This window comes from Micropterus salmoides, unplaced genomic scaffold (genome assembly GCF_014851395.1).
Source record: "Micropterus salmoides isolate LMB-PRFRI ecotype aquatic unplaced genomic scaffold, ASM1485139v1 Ms_hic_scaffold_1, whole genome shotgun sequence".
NCBI lineage: Eukaryota > Metazoa > Chordata > Actinopteri > Centrarchiformes > Centrarchidae > Micropterus > Micropterus salmoides.
In genome coordinates this window covers 987,981-1,012,655 of record NW_024040040.1, presented here as the reverse complement: position 1 = coordinate 1,012,655, position 24,675 = coordinate 987,981, and the positions used below count along the sequence as shown (strand labels likewise).

At 43.0% G+C, this 24,675-nt stretch overlaps 1 protein-coding gene and 1 long non-coding RNA gene across 3 annotated transcripts in view; both read left to right on the top strand.

Annotated features, from left to right (window-relative positions):
• Positions 1-24,675, top strand: part of LOC119885568 (NLR family CARD domain-containing protein 3-like) — a 40,173-nt gene that overhangs the window by 5,510 nt on the left and 9,988 nt on the right. The window contains exons 6-11 of one of the 2 annotated variants that reach the window (XM_038696049.1): positions 1-229; positions 375-2,181; positions 2,269-2,442; positions 7,551-7,724; positions 9,268-9,314; positions 9,484-12,584. In XM_038696049.1, coding sequence (XP_038551977.1) covers positions 1-229; positions 375-2,181; positions 2,269-2,442; positions 7,551-7,724; positions 9,268-9,314; positions 9,484-10,037 — 2,985 coding nt within the window. In that variant the 3' untranslated portion in view covers positions 10,038-12,584. Of the gene's footprint in view, positions 230-374; positions 2,182-2,268; positions 2,443-7,550; positions 7,725-9,267; positions 9,315-9,483; positions 12,585-24,675 lie in introns of those variants that run through there. The other variant, XM_038696873.1, reaches the window with a different exon arrangement.
• Positions 16,143-19,444, top strand: LOC119917858. The gene is made up of 3 exons (XR_005447359.1): positions 16,143-16,196; positions 18,088-18,181; positions 19,381-19,444. It is a non-coding gene; the product is annotated as an uncharacterized LOC119917858 (long non-coding RNA).

Below are 24,675 nucleotides of genomic sequence, written 5' to 3'. Positions count from 1 at the left end.
CTGCTGGAGGAGAACATTGTCACTTTTGTGAAGAACGAACTGAAGAAGTTCCAAAAGGTTCTGAGTTCAGATTACCCAGAATTCTTAGAGAGTCAGATGGAGGATGAGAACGTGTTGGACGGTGAGGAGAAAGAGCAGAGGAGGAGCAGCAAAGAGGCTTTTCTGAAGATCACACTGCACTTCCTGAGGAGAATGAAGCAGGAGAAGCTGGCTGAGCGTCTGCAGAGCGGTAAGAGTATTTCTCTAAATATTTTACATGCTGAATAAACGGGACATTTACTGATATCTCAAGGGATGGAGGGCAATACGTTTATATATGCATTTCTTAGAACTGTCAAATTATTTATGATCTTATTTGTTTTGTGTTCGTTCAGACACATTTGCTCCAGTTTGTTTCCAGCATAAACTTAAATCTAAGCTGAAGAAGAAGTTCCAGTGTGTGTTTGAGGGGATTGCTAAAGCAGGAAACCCAACACTTCTGAACCAGATCTACACAGAGCTCTACATCACAGAGGGAGGGACTGTAGAGGTCAATGATGAACATGAGGTCAGACAGATTGAAACAGCATCCAGGAAACCAGCCAGACCAGAAACAACCATCAGACAAGAAGACATCTTTAAACCCTCACCTGGAAGAGATGAACCAATCAGAACAGTGATGACAAAGGGAGTGGCTGGCATTGGGAAAACAGTCTTAACACAGAAGTTCACTCTGGACTGGGCTGAAGACAAAGCCAACCAGGACATACAGTTCACATTTCCTTTCACTTTCAGAGAGCTGAATGTGCTGAAAGAGAAAAAGTACAGCTTGGTGGAACTTGTTCATCACTTCTTTCCTGAAACCAAAGAAGCAGGAATCTGCAGCTTTGAAGAGTTCCAGGTTGTCTTCATCTTTGACGGTCTGGATGAGTGTCGACTTCCTCTGGACTTCCACAACAATGAGGTCCTGACTGATGTTACAGAGTCCACCTCAGTGGATGTGCTGCTGACAAACCTCATCAGGGGGAACCTGCTTCCCTCTGCTCGCCTCTGGATAACCACACGACCTGCAGCAGCCAATCAGATCCCTCCTGAGTGTGTTGACATGATGACAGAGGTCAGAGGGTTCAATGATCCACAGAAGGAGGAGTATTTCTGGAAGAGATTCAGAGATGAGGAGCAGGCCAGCAGAATCATCTCCCACATCAAGACATCACGAAGCCTCCACATCATGTGCCACATCCCAGTCTTCTGCTGGATCACTGCTACAGTTCTGGAGGAGGTGTTGAAGACCAGAGAGGGAGGAGAGCTGCCCAAGACCCTGACTGAGATGTACATCCATTTCCTGGTGGTTCAGACAAAAGTGAAGAACATCAAGTATGATGGAGGATCTGAGACAGATCCACACTGGAGTCCAGAGAGCAGGAAGATGATTGAGTCTCTGGGAAAACTGGCTTTTGAGCAGCTGCAGAAAGGAAACCTGATCTTCTATGAATCAGACCTGACAGAGTGTGGCATCGATATCAGAGCAGCCTCAGTGTACTCAGGAGTGTTCACACAGATCTTTAAAGAGGAGAGAGGGCTGTACCAGGACAAGGTGTTCTGCTTCGTCCATCTGAGCGTTCAGGAGTTTCTGGCTGCTCTTCATGTCCATCTGACCTTCATCAACTCTGGTGTCAACCTGCTGGCAGAAGAACAATCAACCTCCCAGAAGTCTGAAACAAGAAAAGATGAATCTGCAGTGATACAGTTCTACCAGAGTGCTGTGGACCAGGCCTTACAGAGTCCAAATGGACACCTGGACTTGTTCCTTCGCTTCCTCCTGGGACTTTCACTGCAGACCAATCAGACTTTCCTACGAGGCCTGCTGACACAGACAGGAAGTGACTCAAATACAAATCAGGAGAAAGTCCAGTACATCAAGAAGAAGATTGAAGAGATTCCCTCTGCAGAGAAAAGCATCAATCTGTTCCACTGTCTGAATGAACTGAAGGATTGTTCTCTTGTGGAGCAGATCCAACGCTCCCTGAATTCAGGAAGTCTCTCCACAGATGAACTCTCTCCTGCTCAGTGGTCAGCTCTAGTCTTCATCTTACTGTCATCAGAAAGAGATCTGGACGTGTTTGACCTGAAGAAATACTCTGCTTCAGAAGAGGCTCTTCTGAGGCTGCTGCCAGTGGTCAAAGCCTCCAAGAAAGCTCTGTAAGTGGGATTTATTTATCAACACATACTCTTCAATAATCTTTCAATAAAAAATAAATAACTGTTTCCTGACTATTGTCTCTCCAGACTGAGTGGCTGTAAACTGTCAGAGAGAAGCTGTAAAGCTCTGTCCTCAGTTCTCAGCTCCCAGTCTTCTAATCTGAGAGAGCTGGACCTGAGTAACAACAACCTGCAGGATTCAGGAATGAAGCTGCTGTCTGCTGGACTCGAGAGTCCAAACTGTACGCTGAAAATGCTCAGGTCAGGATTCATTTACCCATTCATCTGATGACCATTTCAAATATTGGGTCTTCTTCTTCTAACTAACATTTCACTTTTGTGAGTACACACAGCGCTTTGTTGAAAGTGCATGTCATTAGTGACGTACTGTGACTCCAGATTCTATGACTATAGGCGCAGCCCTAAGGCTATTGCTAAATGGCTTATTCCTCCCGCACATGCGCAGCACTGACGAGCTTTGTTCAGGCCCACCAAGATAGAGCTGATTTGAAAATTTGCTACTATGTTTTTTCAGAGATGTGAGGTCCTGCTGTCATCAAGTCAGGTTGTATGTCAAAGTGTCCTTGGGCAAGATACTGAACCCTGAATTGACTTCATGAATTGTGGCGTGTATGAATGTGTGTGACTGGTGAATGCAGATGTAGTGTAAAAGCTCTTTGAGTGGTCGAAAAGAATAGAAAGGCGCTATACAAATACGGAGCATTTACAAGTCCGCTGGATTGCAGAAAGATGGACTGCGTGCCCCCATCCCTTGAAGTTTGTACTTCTCGAATTATTTACATGATATTACCGTTTGTGTATTATTACCATAATATCAAATGAAGTTTATAAACTAGATTCGGGAACTAAGACCCCGCCTTGAACTCATCCAATTTCCGCACACCAAGTACTTAAGCACACCTTTTCCGTTCACCTCCCCTTGACTCAGCTTTCTCATGAGCGTTACAAACAAAAACCAAAAAATCACTTACCTTTAACAATGGATTCAGAACTCGTTCTTAATTCTTCAGCGACATGTTCGACAATCATCTGACATCGGAAATACCGGAGTCTTCTTCTTCTCACGATCAACCTCATTTGAAACGTCCGCTGTGTTCAGCTATCCATATTCCCCAGCGCTCTCAGCCTACAATCTCTGACAATTTGAACATTGTCGAGCCTGCCAGCAGCTCCAGGGGGAGATCCCCGCTTCGGTTCCCCCGAGCATGCAGCCTCGACCAGCCACCGTTCGCCGACCCGCTCAAGGTCCAGGCGCTTGAGCGATAATTGGAGCTATCACTACCAGCAACCACCAAGCCAACACTCCAACTGTCCCTCCACTCCAAATATTACCGAGTGGACAGTTGTCCGGATCAAACAAGAACTCAACCAGAGAAACATTTCTTTCCACTACTGCGACAACAAAGCGAACATTTTTCCAGCAGTACAAGGACTCGCTATGACACATATCTCTCCAACGCTGAGCTTCCCCAGCATTTACGGGTCACCAGCACAACCTCCGGGGCAACACCAACGACTTTGTGATGCATCCTACAGCAAAAGAACCTGGATACAACCCCGCATCAGCCCTCACACAGGGCCAGGTTGTATCAAACCCTGTTACACCACAACCTCTTTCTCTACCTCTCAAACATCACTATCAACCTGAGCACGTGCATCCCTCCATCCCAGCATCCTTTCCAACTTTCCCTATCCCATCTCCTCTGGATCCATCAGTCCTTCCTGCCTCAAAACCTGCTACACATATGCCCAGACCTCACCTACACATGTGACCCATCTGTTCCTCCTGTCTATTCTTTTCCCCCTCCCCCACCCCATTTCCCAAATGCATCCAATGTGACTGTTACCTCCTCTAATATACCCCTATTCTCCGCATCTCCAGCCACAGCCACTCCAACCGGTCTTTCCACATATCCGCCCCCGTCTAATCACTTTAGCCACAACTATACCTTCCGTGTGCCCCTCAGGGCCAGCCAAACCATCCCCAGTGTCAACGTCACTCAGGCAACAGATTCTCGCCGGTAACCAGATTGACGTCGCTTTCCTGATTACGCCATCCTTACATAACCTGCTTATTCCCAGGGAACTGCAAACCTCTCTTGCCGCTATCGAACTCAAGCAACCACTTCCCACCAAATCCAATGGCTAAAGAAATCAAAGAAACCTTCATGCTGGGCCCATTTTCCAGCCCACCGTTTCCCACATTCAGAATAAGTCCCATTGGCGTGAAATATTCCTTTCCATGTATTATTCAACCTTCGATCATGCCATCTCCCTCATCTGCACCGCAGGGCAAGAAGCCTGGTCATCCAAGGTAGATATCACCAGCGCTTTCAAATTGCTTCCCATCCATCCCGACTACAGGCACCTTTTCGGTGTTCTCTGGAAGGGTGCTCACTACTTAGCAGTTCGTCTAACCTTTGGGTGTAAGAGCAGCCCAAAAATATTTAACTCCCTTTCCGAAGCACTCTGCTGGATCCTGACAAACAACTACAAACTCCCATTCGTCATCCACCTTTTAGATGACTTTCTCACTGTTAAACCACCCTCTTTGCCGCCATCTTGCGGCCTCACCATTTTGACTTCCAAATTCCGCGAACTTGAGTCCCTCTCTCCCAGAGAAAACAGAAGATCCCAACACATCACTGTAGTTCCTGGGCATCACTCTCGACTCAATGTTACTCCAGGCATCCTTGCCCCACGAAAAAACCCTATTTCCCTACGAATTTTAAATTTTCACTCTGGCTCACCGTTGCACCAAACGCCAACTTCTCTCACTACTAGGCCATTTTAACTACACCACCCAGATTGGTCCTTTCTGTGGCATCTCCTTTCCATAGCAGCTTCCGTCCCATCTCTCCATGACCACATCACGCTAGACACTGCATGCAAGATTGAGCTTAAACTGTGGCACCATTTCCTTTCATCCTGGAACAGCATCTTTGATTGAGGAGCTGTATTGAGGACCATATTCGTGCAGCACCTTCTCACTTGCTCCCTCTTTCTCTCTCTCCTGAACACCACTGCACAAACCTGTCCAAAGTTAGAATTACCTCTGTTCGTCACACAGATAGGAAAAGTAGCCACACATTTCTGGTTTCACCAACACATTCACCAAATTTTATCCAAATCTGGGATATTCTCCCAACTATACTCCGGGTATTCATTCTGAATTAGAACCGCCTCCACTGCCTCCAGGCAGGGAATCCCGGATAATATCAACAAAATCCTTGGCCGCTGGTCCTCACCAGCATACCTCACTTACATTCGTAACGATTTAAATGATATCAGAAACGTACACGCACACCTTTCCACCTGATGTTCTTTTGGGGTTTTCCGCTCTCCTGCCAACGAAGAGACGGCTCCCCCACCCTGAGTCTTGACTCTGCCGGTTCCCGCACACCGGTGTGTTCTTCATTCCGACATCCATCGGCACGGATTCGACTCCTCTCCTTCATGCCTGACCTGTCATCCCCTCTACCCTTCATCCATCACACCTTGACCCCTACCCCTCATCCCTCGATCCTCTTCCCCATCCCTGCATCCCTCACCCCATCCTCCGGGCACTCGAGCCGTTCTTCCCATACAATCTGATCTCAGCTCCATTATAACCAATTAACCATCTTAAATCTGCATCTTTGCAGGCGTGGTCTTTGTTAGTGAATATTACATTTTGTTTAATTAACACAGTTGTTGTCAATACTGGTATATCACGACACCCCTAATCGGTGATTTTAATATTCACATTGTTGATGCCACTTGAAGTTTTGCTGCTGAGTTTCTAAGTATCACTGAATCATTTAATTTTATTCAGCAACTGTCTGTTCCCACAAAAATTAAGGGTCATACCATGGACCTTCTTTTTACTCTTGGTTTAAATATTGAATTTATCTGCTCAAAGGAGTTGCATGTCATTCACCATGACTGTGTTTTGTTCACCTTGTCTTTTAATTTGGGCTTCGTGCTGATGTAAGTTGCTCTCCCATTATAAATAGCTTCTCAGCTGAGAAATCTTCCGCAGCTTTTGACCAAAGCACAGTTCTGTCTCCTCAAGCTGACATTAATAATCTGGTCCACTTAATTTAACTTGCTTTGCAGTTTTGGATAAAGTGACTCCCACTAAAATGAAACAGTTCCCTCCATAAATCCACCCCTCTGGCTGAATGACACCATTTGGTGTTTCAGATGTAAATGTAGACAGTGTATAAAGTGACTGTGGAAATCCACTAAGCTTCACATTCACCACTTTTATTACAAGGACCTTTTAACTGAGTTAAATAATGTGATAAAGGATGCGAGGGCCTCTTACTTTGCTACATTAATTTCTTATAGTAAACCCAACCCTAAAGTCCTGTTTAACAAAATCAAAAACACTGTCACTTCTTCACCCCCTGATGTACTTTGATTGCAATTAATTTCTCTCCTACAGTTCAATACAATCAAGACAGAGGTCCTTATTGTTGCACCCAATAGCATAGCTCCCATGATCACTCAGCTTACTGGGTCACTTTCATTGGCTGTAGAGCAAACGTCAGGAATGTGTCTTTGTTTGGGGAAGTAACCTCTTTAAATGTGTATATTGCAACTTTCCACCTCAACGATAAATTAATTCATTTTAATTCAGTAACAAACTCCTGGACTTTGATATCTCCTGTGTTTCAGAAGGATTTCTGCTCAGAGAAAGGTTGCGCATCAGTTTTAATTAGGTTTATATTGCAAAACTCTACAAGTTACGTTATCACTCATCACAACGGACTGGTCTCACAGCGCGAGGTGCACTTGATTACTATCACGGTTTACGCCGGTGTTGTATTAGCTGGGCTGAGTAGATTCACACCAAGTCAAAAACTTTCTCTTGTGGCGCCCCCTGACATTTTCCACCCTAGGCAATTTGCTATGTCGCCTATGCCACAAGCCGGCCCTGGTCTGAAACACTGCTGCAAGTGTTGACCTGGTCTAGACAGACAAGTCACATAAGACCAATCCTGTCTTCCTTGCATTGGCACCCTGTCAGGTTCAGGATTTAGTTTAAGGTGTTCATTTTCATATATAGAGCTGCTTCAATCGTATACCACCACCAGGCCACTGTATATTACTACAGATTAGCAAGTTAGAAAATAACATTGTACCTTATAGGCTAGATTGTCATTGTGAGCATACTGATGTTACCATTTAGCTAATACAGCCTCACAAAGCTGTTAGCATGGCAGTATACACTTTAACATGGAGATTACAGTGACATGGTGGTGTTAACTCCCCAAATTATTATTATAATTTCCTCCTGTAACTGACTAACACTGTAGGAACCTCAGATGATCTGCCATGAGCATTCTTTGGTGTGTTTGCAGGCTGTCAGGCTGTCTGATCACAGAGGAAGGCTGTGCTTCTCTGGCCTCAGCTCTGAGCTCCAACCCCTCCCATCTGAGAGAGCTGGACCTGAGCTACAATCATCTAGAAGACTCAGGAGTTACGATGCTCTCTGCAGGACTAGAGGGTCCACACTGGAGACTGGACAATCTCAGGTATGAAGAGGCCTGCTGCGACCACAGAAAACCTGATCAATCTGATAGAGGAGGTATTTTTTTGTTAATGGTGGATATAAGGCTTATTTGAACAAACACATGTAGGCCTTTGCTCAGAACAAAAAAACTGGAAAAGGAGGTCTCTAAGTGAAACATCTTTAAGAACAAGCATCGTAATTGCCTGTTGGTAATAATTAAATAATACATTTTGGACAGATCTCTCTGCATGTTAAGGGCGCAATATGTAAGAATGGATTTGAGAATATATAAGTTTAACTAATCGCCTTGTTAACTCATCATAAAACTCAACAGAAACAAAAAAAACCTCACCAAAACAATTGTGGTTAGTCTGTTCCAACAATCACCCGCTCTGGTTTGGTGGTCTACTGCTTGTCACAATCGCCTATCCCTGCCTGAACCCGCCATGTCTTCATAGTCCCTGGGTCTGACCTGCTTTATTGGAGGCTGTGTTCAGTCCCAGTCCGTGTTCACTGGGAGGCTGCTAAACTTGGTTCATTTCCTGCTGGCCTGGCCTGAAAACCTCCTACTGGGGGTCCAAAGCTCCTGTACAAAGACAGAAAAGTTAGCTCCACTGCGACCTAAACTAGCTAACGGCAATTAGAAGCAGTTATGACCTGATGTGTGACATGCTTCCCCCTACTTTTTGAGTTTGAATTCGAGTCCAGAGGCAGTGTCCTGCAGTCTTCAGCATTCATGCACGCCAAGTCTTAGGCCAGATGTTGCTACTGGATGCAGCTTTTAACGAGGGTGTTACAAACAGCGTATGTGTCAATGTGGGTTATGCTGGACAATGGGGATTGAACCCCAATGCAGACAAAAATGTGGAATGCATTGATTATAGAGGATGGATTAAAGAGTCAGATTAAGATTGGGTTCAAATTTCCTTGAGCCTTGCTTAGCATGTTATAGCGGAGGAACGGACTTGGACTAAAAGAGCGTATGTGCTGAAATTGTTGTTGAACTTGAGGGCCTGAGAGGAGAATGACCGATAAAAGGTGGCTTGATGCCTTGAAGCGATTCCAGCCAGTTAGGTATGCTGAGAGAAGCTTGGGCCGAGGCTGTTGAGGATGACTTCTTGTGAAGCGTAGAGAGGTTTCTCAGCTGTGGAGCTGGTTGAATGATATAGCTGAAAACGGTAAGACTGGAATGGGAAGAAGATACAATTCTGGGGATCAGTGTCTGAATTTGGATGAGAGACGAGACAAATCACTAATGGTGTTGTAGTGGCAGGAATGTGAGCTGCTCTGAGGATGAACCGGTGTGTAGCCAAGATTCGTGTGAGTCTGGGAAAGAGCTACTGTAGGTGCTGACTATGGAACGAGATCGACCTTGTGGAATCTCTACAAAAGTGTCAAAGTGTCATTTCTTCAGTGTTGTCACATAAAAAGATATAATCAAATATTTACAAAAATGTGAGGGGTGTACTTACTTTTGTGAGATATCGTATGTGTATGAGAGGAATGTAATGTCCATGTTTGATGCTGAAAGAGGATGTGCTGCTCTGACCCCCTCCTCCTTTCAGGGTGGAGCCTGGTGGAGTCCGATGGTTGAGACCAGGTCTGAGAAAGTGTAAGTGTGTTTTTCATTTGATTCATGAAAACAAAGCAGCACATATTCAACCATCTTCAAACTGTGACATCACTCAGTCAAAGCTCTGATGTCATTGTCAAAGTGTCAATCAATGAACGGATGATAGATCAATAACTGCAGCTTTATTGTGTCTCGTTCTCTCCATCAGATTCCTGTGATTTCACACTCGACACAAACACAGTACACAGAAATCTCAAACTGTCTGACAACAACAAGAAGGCGATATGTGTGGAGGAGGATCAGCCATATCCTGATCATCCAGACAGGTTTGAAGACTGGCCTCAGCTGCTGTGTAGAGATGGTCTGACTGGTCGCTGTTACTGGGAGGTCGAGTGGAGAGGAGAGGTTAATATATCAGTGACTTATAGAGGAATAAAAAGAAGAGGAGGCAGCAAAGACTGTATGTTTGGATGGAATGATCAGTCCTGGAGTCTGACCTGCTCTAACGTTAGGGGTTACTGTATCTGGCACAATAAGAGAGCAACATCCTTCTCTTCCTCCATCTCCTCCTCCTCCTCTATCTCTGAACGAGTAGCAGTGTATGTGGACTGTCCTGCTGGCTCTCTGTCCTTCTACAGAGTCTCCTCTGACACACTGATCCACCTCCACACCTTCAACACCACATTCACCGAACCTCTTTATCCTGGTTTTGGGCTCTGGTCCAGGTTGTCTGGTTCCTCTGTGTCTCTGTGTTCTGTGTAGGAGGGACTTACTAGGGAGTAAGTCTCTTACTCTTAGAGAACAAGTAAGTTGAGTCTCAACAGAATCACTGTTACGGAAATCTTATAGGTTGTAATAAATTCATCAATAAATTTAGAATTGATTCAAAGTTTCCTTTTCTGTTTTCTTTTCTATTGTAAACTTCTTCCACTTCCATGTCTGTCTCACTGACATGAGTAAGCTGGAAGTATAGTATATAAAGTATATGGTCAAAAGTTTGTGGACGCCGTTGTCCATAAAGAAATGCTTTTCCCAGTTTGGTTTGGAAGATCTGGGCTGGCCTGCACAGAGCTCAGACCTTTGGCCCCATCTCTCGCCTTTGGGATAAAGTGGAAAACAAACTGTGAGTCAGACCTGATCACAGCATTGGTGTTGAACCTCACTGATGCTCGGATGTCCTGTTTATCAACCTGAATCATTTTTTACAGTATTTCCTGGTTTTACTATATAATAATGCACTCTGGTCTTCAATTTTATAAGTTTATTCTCTTCGCAGTTTTATTCAGTTAGTTCTTGTATTTTAACAGTCCGTTTTCTATAGTCATTATTTACTTTATTAATCCCAGCCTTCTATTTTAACAGCTCATCCTTTGTATTAATTCTACTTGTATTTTAACAGTACATCCTCTATAGTCATTTTTACAATGCACTGTTTGTTCTTCTACTTTAACAGCTCATTTCAAATAGTTTTACAGTGTATATCCTGGTCTTGTATTTAACAGTACATCCTCTATAGTAATTTTTACAGTTTACGTCCTGGGCTTGTATTTGACAGGACATCCTCTGTTGCCATTTTTTACAGTGTGTGTCCCGCTCTTGTATTTTAACAGTACATCGTCTGAAGTAATTACAGTGTCAATGTCCTGGCATAGCAATTCTTTCATCATGTTTTCAGGTATAATTCCTCACTGTGACCACCTGAGGGCAAAAAACCTAATCATTTCAAGATCAATAGGTGCGTTTGACTTCATGTGGTGCTGCACAGAGATGACTGTATGTGATGCCTGCTGGACTTAACAGAAGGCATGCATGTTAGAAATTGTGTCCGCAAGACAGCTGCCATCAGTAGTTGCTTTTCTCAAGCTGCACAAAGTTGGAACCACCTTTTGTCTGATCTTGCTGCATTTTTCTTTGTAAATGTCGCAAGATCAGTCATTGTTCAAAGCTTACAGTAAGCTCCCGCAGGTAGAATAGACAGAATGGACGTGGTTGTAACATTTTTAGCATTTCTGTCTGTATCTCGGAGCTCTTTTAAGCGAGTCAGTTCAAAATGTGATTGAAACTAGTTAAATGTGTCTGTTATTAAATGGTGTAACTGTTATCTCTGCAGCGCAGATAGAAAATGTCTGGCTTAGTCTCAAACAAAAGGAGTAAAATGTCACAGTTCAGCCTAGAGTCTGGGCTTTCACACCTACTTCGTTTGGTCTGGACTTTTGGACTTTTGAATTTAATCCTAACCAAAATTACAGGTGTGAAACCATGGTCCGAAAATAGGTAGTCACGGTCCGGATCAAACTGAACCATAGGTTAATTTGTTTCTAGCGTGAAAGCATTTCACTGTTTACAGGAAGGAGGAAATGCATTGAACACTGAAAATATGGAATCAAACTGCCACTCATGTCCTTAATCTCTGCTCAAACGGAGGTGCAGAAGGATTGCTTACTGTCTACTCCTCCTTTCCTGCCAGCAACGATATAATGTTCACACAATGCAGACGTTCATTTGGTGAATTTGAACTAGCCTCGGGCGCAGTTGGTGCTGTAGGTAGTATTGCCATAACAGTGTAGCAGCAACAATATGCAGCTGTTGTCAAGCCACTCCTTAACTCTTTACAAACCAATCAATGTCAAATATTGGAAGATATGACCTACATAGATGATGACAACAGGACTCAAGTCTGTCATACAAATTTCTTTAGTGCGGTCGCATAAATGCAGTGTGAAACCAAAACTAACCGAATGTACCAAATTGTATGGTGCAGACTTTCAGGTATGAAAGGGCCCTGGGATGAAAAGTAACATTAAGTAATAAGAAATATGAGAACGTATTGAAAGCTTTTTATTTAAAGGGGCTATATGTAGTTTTTTAAATTAAATTAATCACTTTTATTTCTTTACTTGTGTGGGTGTTACGGCTTGGGCTGTATGGCTGCTTGGGAGGTGTGTTCTCTCTGTGCAGGGGGCGTGGTTGCTGGCTCGGCACCTGGCTCTCCTCCACACCTGCAGCAGATCAACTCATCACCGCTGTGCTCTTAAGCTCCAGCTTCCTGGAGGGCCGGTGCCAGATTGTTTTTCGCCATCCGTGGTAACAGTTGTCGGCCTACTCAGACGATTCTCGTTCCACTCGAGCCTTCGTGTTAAAGGTTGTTCCTAACTGTTTTTTGTCTCTTCTTTTGTTTCCAGACCTCTGCTGCCTCGTGCCCCCTCGCCTCGCCAGCCACACTCCTGGATCCACAAGCTCTCTAGCTTCCCTACCCTTGCCTAGTTATTGTTTTTGTTATCAAGAATAAACCCTTTTTTCACACCTTGACCGGGTCTGTGTTTGCACCTGAGTTCTACCACCACCCAACCTTAACAGTGGGGTTGCAACCTGGTCCAGCAGAATCCAAGGAGCAGCAGTCACACCACTCTGGACGGCTTCACGTCACAGACACAAACTAATGACCTTCACAGTTTTTATATTTACTTGGATGCTTTTCATTTTATTCGTGAAATTCAGGACCCAGGGGCGCACTGGCACAAAAAACTCACTATGGCCACTATGTTCTACTCGGATTAACGTTTTCCACATAATACATAATACAAACATTTGAGACAACAAGTAGCCTATCTGAACACTGTGTTTTCAAGGTAGGCTTAGATTATGGGTGCACCCTCAAAAACTTCCTAGAAATAGACCAATCATAACACACACAAATGTACAAGGCGAGACACAAAAGGCAATTAGCCTACACTTTTTAAAAAGAAAATGAGATATATTCATTACACGTGAAGTGAAATATTTCAGGCCTTTTTTGTTTCAATTTTGATGAGTACGGCATACAGCCCATGGAAATCAAAATTCACCTCCATGCCACGCTGCATTAATACAGTAATTTATGCAAAAGGAGCCTTGACCAAGTACTGAGTGCATAAATTAAGCATTTTCAGAATTTTTCTACTTTTCTTTATTATACATTCTTCATTCTTATATATTCTGCTGCTGATAATTTTCTTCACTAATCAATATTTGAAATTCTGAAAATAGTGACAAATGCTGTGACAATTACCCAGAGCCCAAAGTGACACTTCACAATGCTTGCTTTGTCAGGTACCATGCTCAAAATTATTACATACAAGTTAAATAAAAATAAAAAATGAGTGAGATGAAACTCTGAAGAAAATTCAGTTGTACCAACGGGATTCACTAGCGCACAGAAGCTGTTGCCATGGTTACTACCTATGGAGCACATGGTGTTTATTTGCAGAGCGCTCCTCTACTAGTCAGTTCACACGAGGAGCCTGCGGATCCATTTAGTTGCAGGCGTCGCTCCCTGTCTGTAAAAGGCCTAGACAGCCTAATGCGTGATTTCTACTGCTTGCTATATGATTTTTAAAATATTGCTGCAGCTGATCAAGTTGTCAATTAAGGGCAGGCCAAAACGGCCCTTCAGGACGTGAGTCACAAACTTGAAGATTATCAGCACTTCGACACAGACCAATAGGATGCTGGAAAGGCTGTGGTTTGAATTCAGGAATAACCTGCTGGGCTGGATTCTTGACTTCTGAACTAACAGGACACACACACAGTGAGAGGAAATGAATTCAGTCTGACCAAGTTTGCTCCCCTACTGGCTCCCCTCAAGGATTGTAAGTAAGTAAGTAAAGCTTATTTATAAAGCGCTTTTCTCAGATAAAATCACAATGTGCTGTACAAAAGATTAAATTTAAAAAAAACAGTATAAAATGTATATAAAAATAAAATAAAAAATTTAATTAAAACGACACTAGTGAAGACCCATCAACCAAAAGCCTTCTTGAATAGACATGTTTTCAGATCCTTTTTAAAAGAGACAACAGTGTCTGCCAGACGCATGGACAGGGGCAGAGCGTTCCACGGTCTGGGAGCAACAGACTGAAATGACATGTCCCTTCGGTCTTAGGGACTGTAAGCTGGTTCTGGCCAGAGGACCGAAGAGTGCGGTCAGGGGAATACGGTTTCAAAAGGTCCAGGATGTAATGTGGGGCCTGACCATTTAAGGCTCTGTAAGTCAGCACTAAAATCTTAAAATCAATCCTGAATTTTACAGGGAGCCAATGGAGGTCCATTATCTTTGATCAGGACATGTCGTTTAAGTCCCACATTAAGCAAATTTCAAGGACCGCCTTTTTTCACCTACGTAATATTGCGAAAATCAGGAACATCCTGTCTAAAAATGATGCAGAAAAACTAGTCCATGCATTTGTTACTTCTAGGCTGGATTACTGCAATTCCTTATTATCAGGCTGCTCGAAAAAGTCCATTAAGACTCTTCAGCTGATCCAGAATGCTGCAGCACGTGTTCTGACAGGAACCAGGAAAAGAGATACATTTTCTGTTTTAGCTTCTTGCATTGGCTTCCAGTAAAATCCAGAATAGAATTTAAAATCATTCTTCTTACCTACAAAGCTCTTAATGGTCAGGCACCATCTTATCTTAAAGAGCTCATAGTACCTTACTACCCCACCAGAGCACTGCGCTCCCAGAATGCAGGGTTACTTGTGGTTCCTAGAGTCTCCAAAAGTAGACTAGGAGCCAGAGCGTTCAGCTATCAAGCTCCTCTCCTGTGGAACCAGGTTCCAGTTTGGGTTCAGGAGGCAGACACCATCTCCACATTTAAGAGTAGGCTTAAGACTTTCCTCTTTGATAAAGCTTATAGTTAGGGCTGGCTCAGGTAGTCCTGAACCATCCCTTAGTTATGCTGCTATAGGCCTAGACTGCCGGGGGATTTCCCATGATGCACTGAGCTCCTCTCTCCTCTATTTCTCTCCCTCTGTATGCAACCTTATCCCATTATTGCATGTTACTAACACAACTTCTCCCCTTTCCGGTAGTCTTGTGCTTTCTCGTCCTCTCCTCTCTCCTCCTATCACTTCCTGCAGGTTTTCTGGCTCTGGAGCTGTGGAGTCTGGATCTGTGGTTGCGGGTCACCTGCTGCCCCCGTGTTCCTGCTCGACACCCTCTGCTGCAACGACTATTGTTACTAGTCCTATTGTTATTATTGTTATTATAATCATTAACATTACGATGTGTTACATTAACACTATTATAAATATCTGTACCATTTTTCATTTAGTTATAGCAACATCACCTTCTGTCTGTACCTCTGTGTGTATATTGTGTAGGCTGCCTCCCTCCCCTCTCTCTCTCCTTACATCCCTCTCTCTCTCTCTCTCTCTCTCTCTCTCTCTCTCTTTCTCTCTCTCTCTCTCTCTTTCTCTCTCTCCTTCACCCCAACCGGTGGGCAGATGGCCGCCCACCCTGAGTCATGGTTCTGCTCGAGGTTTCTGCCTCTTAAAGGAAGTTTTTCCTTGCCTCTGTCTCCTAGTGCTGCTCTTGGTGGGAACTGTTGGGCTTCTGTAAATATCATCATAGAGTACGGTCTAGACCTGCTCTTTTATGAAAAGCGCTGTGAGATAACTGTTGTTGTGATTTGGCGCTATATATTATTATTATAAATTATATATTTATAACAACTACTTTTCATTGTCTAATATGATTATCGTGTTTCAATTCAAAGTGTCATACTGCAGTAAAATATATGACTTTAGTTGGTTTACAAAAAATTACATGAAATAACAGGATTGTTGCACTTTTACACTTTTGTTTGATACAACCAGATAACTTTAAATGACCAACAAGGTAACCATAGCAACAGCTCTCAGTTAAGGAGATATGAGTTTAAAACTCCCTAAAGCTGCTTTGTGAAACCCAAGTAACTACAAACCAACATGTCCTCAACCTTCAGCTATTTCACCTTTTTAAGCTGCCATCAAACAACGACTCATCACAACCCGTTAACCTATCACGCGACATCACGCGCCTCTCCTGTTTCCTGTTTAGTTTTACTTTCTGTGAAGTTGTTGCGAAGATATTTTTCTACACCTGAACCTCCAGCTGAAGGTAATGTAACATGTTTGAAAAACAGAAATCTGCCGCTCGATGCTTCATTTCTTCAAACACTCTGAGTTTCTTTGTGAACTCGGGACAACTTTACAAATGTCCGCCATGCTGTGGATACTTGGGAGTAAACAGTGGAGTTACGGCAGAAGTTAGTTTATGCTCAGGAGTCGTTATTTACTGTGTAGCTCCACTTTCTGATGAGTGAAGGCAGCTTTTCCTGCCTGAAGCAGCCTGTGGAGGAGGCGGAGACGAGCCGCTGCTCTCCGCTGTCTGAGACTCTAACACCGGACAGCCGCTGGAGAACAGCTGCTAGTGTCTGTGAATGCTGTCAGGAGATTTACCTGCAGGACAGATCAGATCAGACTCAGTCTGCAGGCAGAGGGGGGCTCCCAGCTTTCTGAAAGCTCAGTAGCTTCTTCACAAAGACCATGAACTTATATCAGTTTGAACTTAAATCTGATCAATAATCAAATCAAAGAGATTTCCGTTCAATCTATCTTTATTATCTTCAGGAAGCACTTCATTGAGACAGTCAATCTTATATTTTGTTAGGAGCTATCTGCTTGTAATTCAGTAGTGGAAAGTAAATAATCCAGTACTGTAGGCTACCTAAGTGCAACCTTGAAGTAGCCTATTTTTAGTTTCCATGAGTAGCTTATTTCTGCTCCTTTCTACATCACAGAGATAGCCTACATGACTTTTTACTTCACAACATTTTGTTACTATTCAGATTAAGATTTAAAATACAAATCAAATGATCAGTTTCTAAATTAAGATCCAATATTAAACATTAAACTAACCCAAAATATGAAAACCAGTTCTGGTTCCACCTCCACCAGCTTACACCACCACAAAAAAAGTAGGCTACTTGTCACCCCCCAGTTCTTGCCTGACTGCATTGTGCCAAGTGTAAAGTTTGGTGGAGGGGGGATTACGTTTGGGGATGTTTTTCAGGGCTTGGCCCCTTAGTAGTGAAAGGAACTGTTAATGCTTCAGCATACCAAGACATTTTTGGACAATTTCATGCTCCCAACTTTGTGGTAACAGTTTGGGGACGGCCCCTTCCTGCTCCAACACGACTGAGCACCAGTGCACAAAGGGAGGTCCATAAAGACATGGATGAGCGAGTTTGGTGTGAAGAACTTGACTGGCCTGCACGAGTCCTGACCTCAACCCAATAGAACAGCTTTGGGATGCGACACAGGCCTTCTAGTCCAACATCTGTGCCTGACCACACAAATGTGCTTCTAGAAGAATGGACAAAAATTCCCATGAACAAACTCCTAAACCTGGTGGACAGCCTTCCCAGAAGAGTTGTAGAGTTGTTGCTGTTGTAGCTGCAAAGGGTGGGCCAACTCCATATTAGTACACTTAGCCAACAACCTGACCTGGACTATCAACAGCTCTGTTAACTGGGAATTTTGTACTTTTAACTATATTTATCTGACAGCTGTAGTTACCAGTTGCAGATTAAGATTTTACAAACCAAACCTTATAAAACATTATTAAACTAGCCAACAATATAAAAAGTAGGTACATATTGATGTGAACTCATTTGGAGAACACCATGACATTCAAAATACTGAGTGAATGACGAAGGAACTGTGTTTAATGCAGTGGTCCTCAAACCCCCTGACTCCAACAAAAATGGATTTCATTTTTAGCAATTAACAATACGGCCCATTGAAATAAAACAGCAGATCCAGGTTAGCAATATAGCCATGTTTGCATCATTTTTTGTCTATGCCAACACATGAATCACAATTGCTGGACTTGTTCACAAACTTCAAACTGACAATAGTTAAACTGAGAAGCCATCTGTACCACAAGACATAAACACCACCAAAAAAACCATCCTGTCATCTTCTTGTGAAAATCTGTCCTGTTGCAGCCTTTCCTACCTGGCCTGCTGCCATTCCAGGTGTGGCTCTGACTGATTCCAGGAAATCATCTGCGCGTGGATGCCTTTTCTCTGCAGGCGTCAAGTAAGAGTCTTCTTCTCCAACACTTTGGACGCTTTGAAGAAACTGTTGCGATAGTTTAACAACAAGTTTGTCTTTAGTCCCTTTAGGTTTTGTTTCTTGCTGTCGAATGTTTGTAGTAGTGTAGTCTCTATTTTATTAGAGAGTTAGAGAAATCTGCATGTTGTTGGATTATTGATTTACTGGAATCAAACAGTTGGATGAAAAGCTGATGTTTATTTCCTATCTTCAGCTGTCAGAAAACAAACAACATTGGGTTTTTCAAACTATCGTCTCCACCAACATAAAGTCAGATGTTCCTGTCAAATCTGAAAGGGAAGATTGTTTTCTCATTTGAATCCTCGATCTTATTTCAGGCTATTTTGTGCACTGGTGCTCAGTCGTGTTGGAGCAGGAAGGGGCTGTCCCCAAACTGTTACCACAAATTCCTGGATGCCTATGGGATCATGATTATATTATTTGATCCCATAGCCACTCAACATTACAGCCACTTACACAATTTGACACAGGAAAAAAGTGATCTAACTCTGACAACAATGTCAAAATACATGAAATTATTGTCAACACTGAGCCACAGGAAGAGTAGAAAACAAGTGGTAGCCTAATATTCTGCCCGCAACACAGTCGCTATCAATATGGACACAATCATCCTTCCTTTTGTGTATATTGTAGGCTATAGTAAAACACGATGCAACCACTAAGACCTCTATTTACCAGTTAGTGCTTGTCAATACCTCGTTTTAACGTCGAGCTGCAGCTGCTCAAAATTATGAGGCCAGCGTGGTGTTCCATTGAAGTAGCTTAGTAGATTAGATATCAGTATAAGTCAGGGCTGCAAAGTGCTGCATGAAGTCAAAAGGTGTGTTTGACTTTATGTGGTGCTGCGCAATGCTGACTTAACATGATGCATGCTGGACTTAAAATAAGGCATGCTGGTTAGAAATTGTGTCCGTCACATGATATTCAAACCTCAAAGGGGCGGCGGCTGCAAGCAGATGCTTTTCTCCAGCTATACCAACTTAGAACCACCTTTTGCCTGAAGTCCAGCAGCTGATGGCAGCTTCCTCTGCCTCACGCTGCTGTCTGACTGCATTCAGCTGCCACTGATATGAAACAGAACAGCAAACAGAACAGTGATCTTGGAGGAATTGAAAGGAGATTTGAGTTGATGTGCAGATGAATGATTTGTGTTTCCTCTCCAGGTGAAAGTGGATGTGAGTTGAGCAGCATGAGTCAGTGTGAGGACAGAGAGGAGGGAGTCCCTCCCTCTAAAAGCACTCTGTGTGGGGAACATGACAGCCAGACCAAAGCTCAGAGGTGAGATGAGGATCTCTAACTGTCCAGGACTCAAATCACTCCACCATCATTATTCACTCTCAAAGCTCTGTGTGTGTTGTGTTGAAGCCCAGAGCAGCAGCAGGGACCGGACTCTGCTGGACCTGGACCTGAGCCCGCTGTGTGTCCTTCAAAAGTGACCGGTCAATGGGTCGCTTGGATAATTTTAAAGGACGACAAACTTCTGCTGCAAAGAGGTGAGTTTTAACAGAATTTTAAATGTAAGTAGTGTAAGTAAATGTAAGTGGAGGGATGGAGGGTGAGAACAGTCACCACACCATGGATTCAAACCGAGGACTACACGGTACCAAACATGCAACTTGACCACGTTAAAGAGCCAGGCTTGTTGGTTTGGCAGTCAGAGCACAAACTCAACCGTAGTGATGTTACTCCGTAACACTCAGCTTAAAATGTTTTATCAAAAACATGTTTAATTTAATTATAGTTCTTTTTCACATGTTCTAATATCAGAAGCAGGGATTGTTGGATTTTACTAAGACCAATTCGCAACATCCAGAGAGTTATGAGGGTTGTCTTTTTTTAGTTACCTTTCCAAAATCAAAAAAGCACAAGTGAAGGTGTATGCGTTTTTCTGCTCTAATGTATAACTGTAGCATGTTGTGTTGTGAGCAGCAGCAGCTACGCACTGTTTTTAATTAATGAGATTATGGCGGCTCACCACAATCTAATTTAATAAAATTAAATAAAATTAAATTAAAATTTTGTCACTTTGTAACAAGTCTGACAGCATGAGAGTCTTACCTGAAGAGAGGCTATTAAGTCTTAATTGTACGCAATAATTGCATAACATACAATATAATTTATCAAATTGCGTTGGTGAATGTAGCGCGAGGATGGAGGATACACATGTGACAGTTTTAAAACTAAGGTGTTGAAACAATGTGTTGAAATAATATTAACTGGATTATATTCACAGGAAGTATTAAACATGTTACTTACAAAGTATTCTTTGATTTATGGTTACTGGAAAAAAATTTAATAAATGAATTGACTTTTTTGCTTCATCGCCATTTATATCTGTACAGTGTGTTTATGATCTAAATGTTAACTTGGCCCAGTCGCGTAGGCAGAAATCACAGTGTGGGTGGGCACAGTGAAAATCAGGTGGGCCTAGTTCTCCTCTACAATATAGGATCTAAAGCGTATCCTATGTTGTACTATAATAGCTTAGACCATTACAAATAGTATTGCCTGAATGCATCACAGTTTAATCACACAGGCGTTATTACAGGCACAACATGAACATAACAGCATAGCATAACCGGGCACGGCGGCCACATATTCTCACACAGCAGCAGCATCAGAGCTACACTGGCACCAACATGCGCAGTAACGTTAAAAAACATTTGAACCTAGCCTGGCACGGCGGCAACATATAAATATATATAAATAGTAAATTACTTTTGATGATTACAGCAGACGACGGGGCTTGGTATTGAACACTGATATAGTCCAACGATTCAGTCAGTTCTCTTTCAAAGGAGAGCAGGGACAAAGAGTTCAGTCTGTGTGTCATCATTGATGCCCTGATGCCAGTTTTTATCCGATTGACAGTTGAAAACTGTCTTTCAACAGAACAGCTTGTTATGGGTAGGGTGACGATTCATTTTGGGAAATATGTCACTAGGACATGCGTCGAGCACCTCCACAAGGGATGGAAAGGTCCTGTCCGCTGTGACCTTTCTCTTCAGCTGCTGTACAAACACTGCATGTTCTGCATCTTCCACATCAATGGAAAAGTGTGTGCTGGCGGGCTGTATTAGTGCCTTGTCACCAAAGGTGTCTGACCGAGGCAAGCACGCAGCAGCGGCTCTCATAAACCCTTTCGTGTCCGCCTTAAAACGAGTGTTCAGTTCCATGATCTGCCTGTCTAATATATCATTCCATATATTTTTTTAGGTCACAGTCCTTTACAGGTGATGCTTTGCCCATAGTAGATTCAACCTGCATATCGCCCAACTTAGCTGGCAACTTCCTCTTTCGAGACCCGGTGACGTCCCAGTTCACAGTGTCATGTTTCTTCATCAGATCATCTGTCAGTGTCATTACCTGATTAAAGTCATTTTCTGTCCTCCTGAATGTAGTTTTGCTCTCTTTAAGGCCTTCGATTATATCAATGCAATCTGTAACTGATACGATGGAAGATTGCAAGACCTTAGTGGCATAGTCACTCATTTCAAATATTTGTTGAACGTGACTAATAGAAACACAAATTTTTTTGTTTGCATTTGCTGAAGTAGGGAGTCAGCTTCAAGTTTTGTGTGGCCGGAGCTTTCAGAGAATTCAGCAAGGGTCTCCAAAATTGGGCCCAGAAGTGCCAGGACTTTACTTACTGCACTTGACCATGAGCTCCATCGGACATCGCAGGATCTCTCTAGTTCTAGTGTTGTTTTCCCTGGTCGCAGCTGTTGCTGGATTTCCATAAATATAGCCTGTCTATGTGACCCTGTCATGAAACTATGCAGGTTGTTGATGACCTCGAAAAATGTTGAAATGCTGGGGGACACCTTTGATATTGTGCACAGGACGAGGTTTATGCGATGGGAATTGCAATGCACATATATGGCGTGAGAGAACGTTTGCTTCAAAATCATGTGTACCCCTCCTTTGTTGCCAGACATAACCGATGCCCCATCAAAACCAAAGCCAACGCACAGAGCTGGGTCCAGCTGCAATGGCTCCAGTACTTCCAGGATCTTTGCTGATATAGCATTTGCGTTCATGTCCCCAGTCTGCACAAATCCCAGAGCCCTTTCCTTCAGCTGGCCTTTGGGTATGTATCTGATACAGACTGCCACAAGCTTTTCGTTTTAGTATGTGTCGGTCTCCTCATGCAAATCTCTTTTTATTTTGTGGATAAGTAGCGATGCTGCGATTTCCAGTATCTCATTCAGTATTTGGGGCTCGTAAGTTTCCCGTTTCTTGGCAATTCATCCAGTCGACATTTTATTTGTGGGTCATAGTTAGCGATTAGTTTAAGTAATTCCAAGAAGTTGCCTCTGTTCAATGCCTCGTCATTTTCACGATGCCCACGCAACGGGATATCTTGTTTTGCACAGAATAAAACGAGGTCTATTACAACTTTAATGTGCTCTCTATTCCTTTCCACAAATGATCTGTTCATAGCATCATTGTTCAGCTGGTTGATAATATTTGTCCGTCCAGTCTGGTGGCTTTGCTTGTATCCCTGGGCTCTGCCCAGCGCTGTAGAATGCGCCCTGCTACCCCCGTGTTTAACACAACATTGGGAAATATGTTTCCAGTCATTGAACCCAATTTTAATAAATAAAAGTGGCTGCCTCGGGGAAATGGAGACATGGCTTACAAAACACAGTGTCCCTGGAAGTGCTGTACTCTAGCCATTGAAATCTTTCATACCACCAGACAGAAAAACTTCTAGCTTTGCCTGCTATAGTGGTCTGGGAATGAATGAACTGCGTTTGGGCTGGGTCGCAGGTTCATCTATATTGGACAGGTCTGATGGGGCTTGTCCTTGGCGCTGTATGTAGGCCTAACGTTACCTGTGATTTGGCATGGAGGGGTTAATGTTTGTAGACTCAGGTGCTGCTGCTGACGGGGGAAAGCCTGAATTAGCCTTGTGTGTTGCTACTACTTGGCACTTCTTGAGGAGAAATCGGTGCAGTAGTAGTGTCTGGGTTGAAAATAGTGGAACTTGAGGTGAATTCTCTTCCCCTTGTTCCTCACGGCGTCTTTTTGTTACAAACTAACAAATTGCTTTGTTTTGCCATGATTATCTAAATTTACATTAAAATAAGCTAGCTATAGCTGAAAACTAGACTGTTTCGTGCAATGCACTCACTGAGTGAAAGAGGAGGGGCTGTTTGCTACCTGGCATTTGCTAAATAATGTGCCATTCAAAAAAATCTGACCTGTCATCATCAAATGGTAAACAAGCAGGAAGAAACAAAATGTTTTGACCGCACTGGATGATCGATCAGTAAGAAAGAAGGCCTTCTGATTGGGTGGGCCTGGGGGTCAAGTGGATGGGCCCAGGCCCAACATGACTAGGCCACAACATCGTTAACAAGAGTGCAAAGTTCTTCATAGATCTAGCGTCTTTAGCAAACGTGTTTTTTCACAATGTAGTTGACCACATCTAGTGCAGTAGATACAGTTCATGGTGTATTTTTGCTAAATCTACGCCATATAAACTCCCTCAGCCAAGGGTGGAGTGGCACAATAATTCAGGCCAGAAATGTGACTCAATCCTTGGGCATCCTGTTCATGCAAACCACCGGATACGGACCACTAATTTGGTAGAGGTAACCCTATTTGTTGATGTAACGGGTAACAAACTAGGTATGGATTTGGCCACTATGTTCATCTGGGATGAAAGTTATCCACAAATACAAATATTTCGGACTGACCAAGTAGCCTATCTGTTTTTAGATGTTGTGACAGACTGGGATGCACTCTGTGAGCAACATGGTGAGGACATTGATGGGCTTACTGAGTGCATGACAAACTATATAAACCTCTGTGTGGACTGCACACAGTGATGCTAGTGTTGGGGGTGGCGTGATTACATACAAAGTCAATGCAAAGACACAGAGGGACACGATTTTCTACCGGGCCATTTATTGCAACATAATTACAGCAAAATGTTTATTTTGGGTTCATACAGCTGACTAAAGAAGCCTATCTGAACAGTGAGTTTTTAAGGTATGCTATGGCATTGGGTGCACTCTCAAAAACTGTCAAGACAATAGCCTACACCAATAAAAGCACATATAAATGAGGCTAGACACAAAAAAATTAGCCAAGACTGTTCAAAAAGAGAATGAATATCCTACAGAGTTTGCTCAAATGATTATCTCTATATTCAAACATCAGTCAAGTAACACACGTTCACTCAACTTGAACATAATAAGCTACAACACTGAAAGCAAGTAACGTTAGGCTTATAATGGACAAATCCAAAAAGCACTCCTACAGCCTACAGATTACAATTTTCCCTCACTGGTGTTCAGAAAACAAATAGCACAAAAATAAACACATATTTCAATAATTTCTACTGAGCACGCCACAGCGGTTGAACCAATGAACCAACAACAGCTTGGTTCATTACGTGAAACCACATTAAAAATGAATTTAAATTAAAATATAGCGCTGACAGTAAC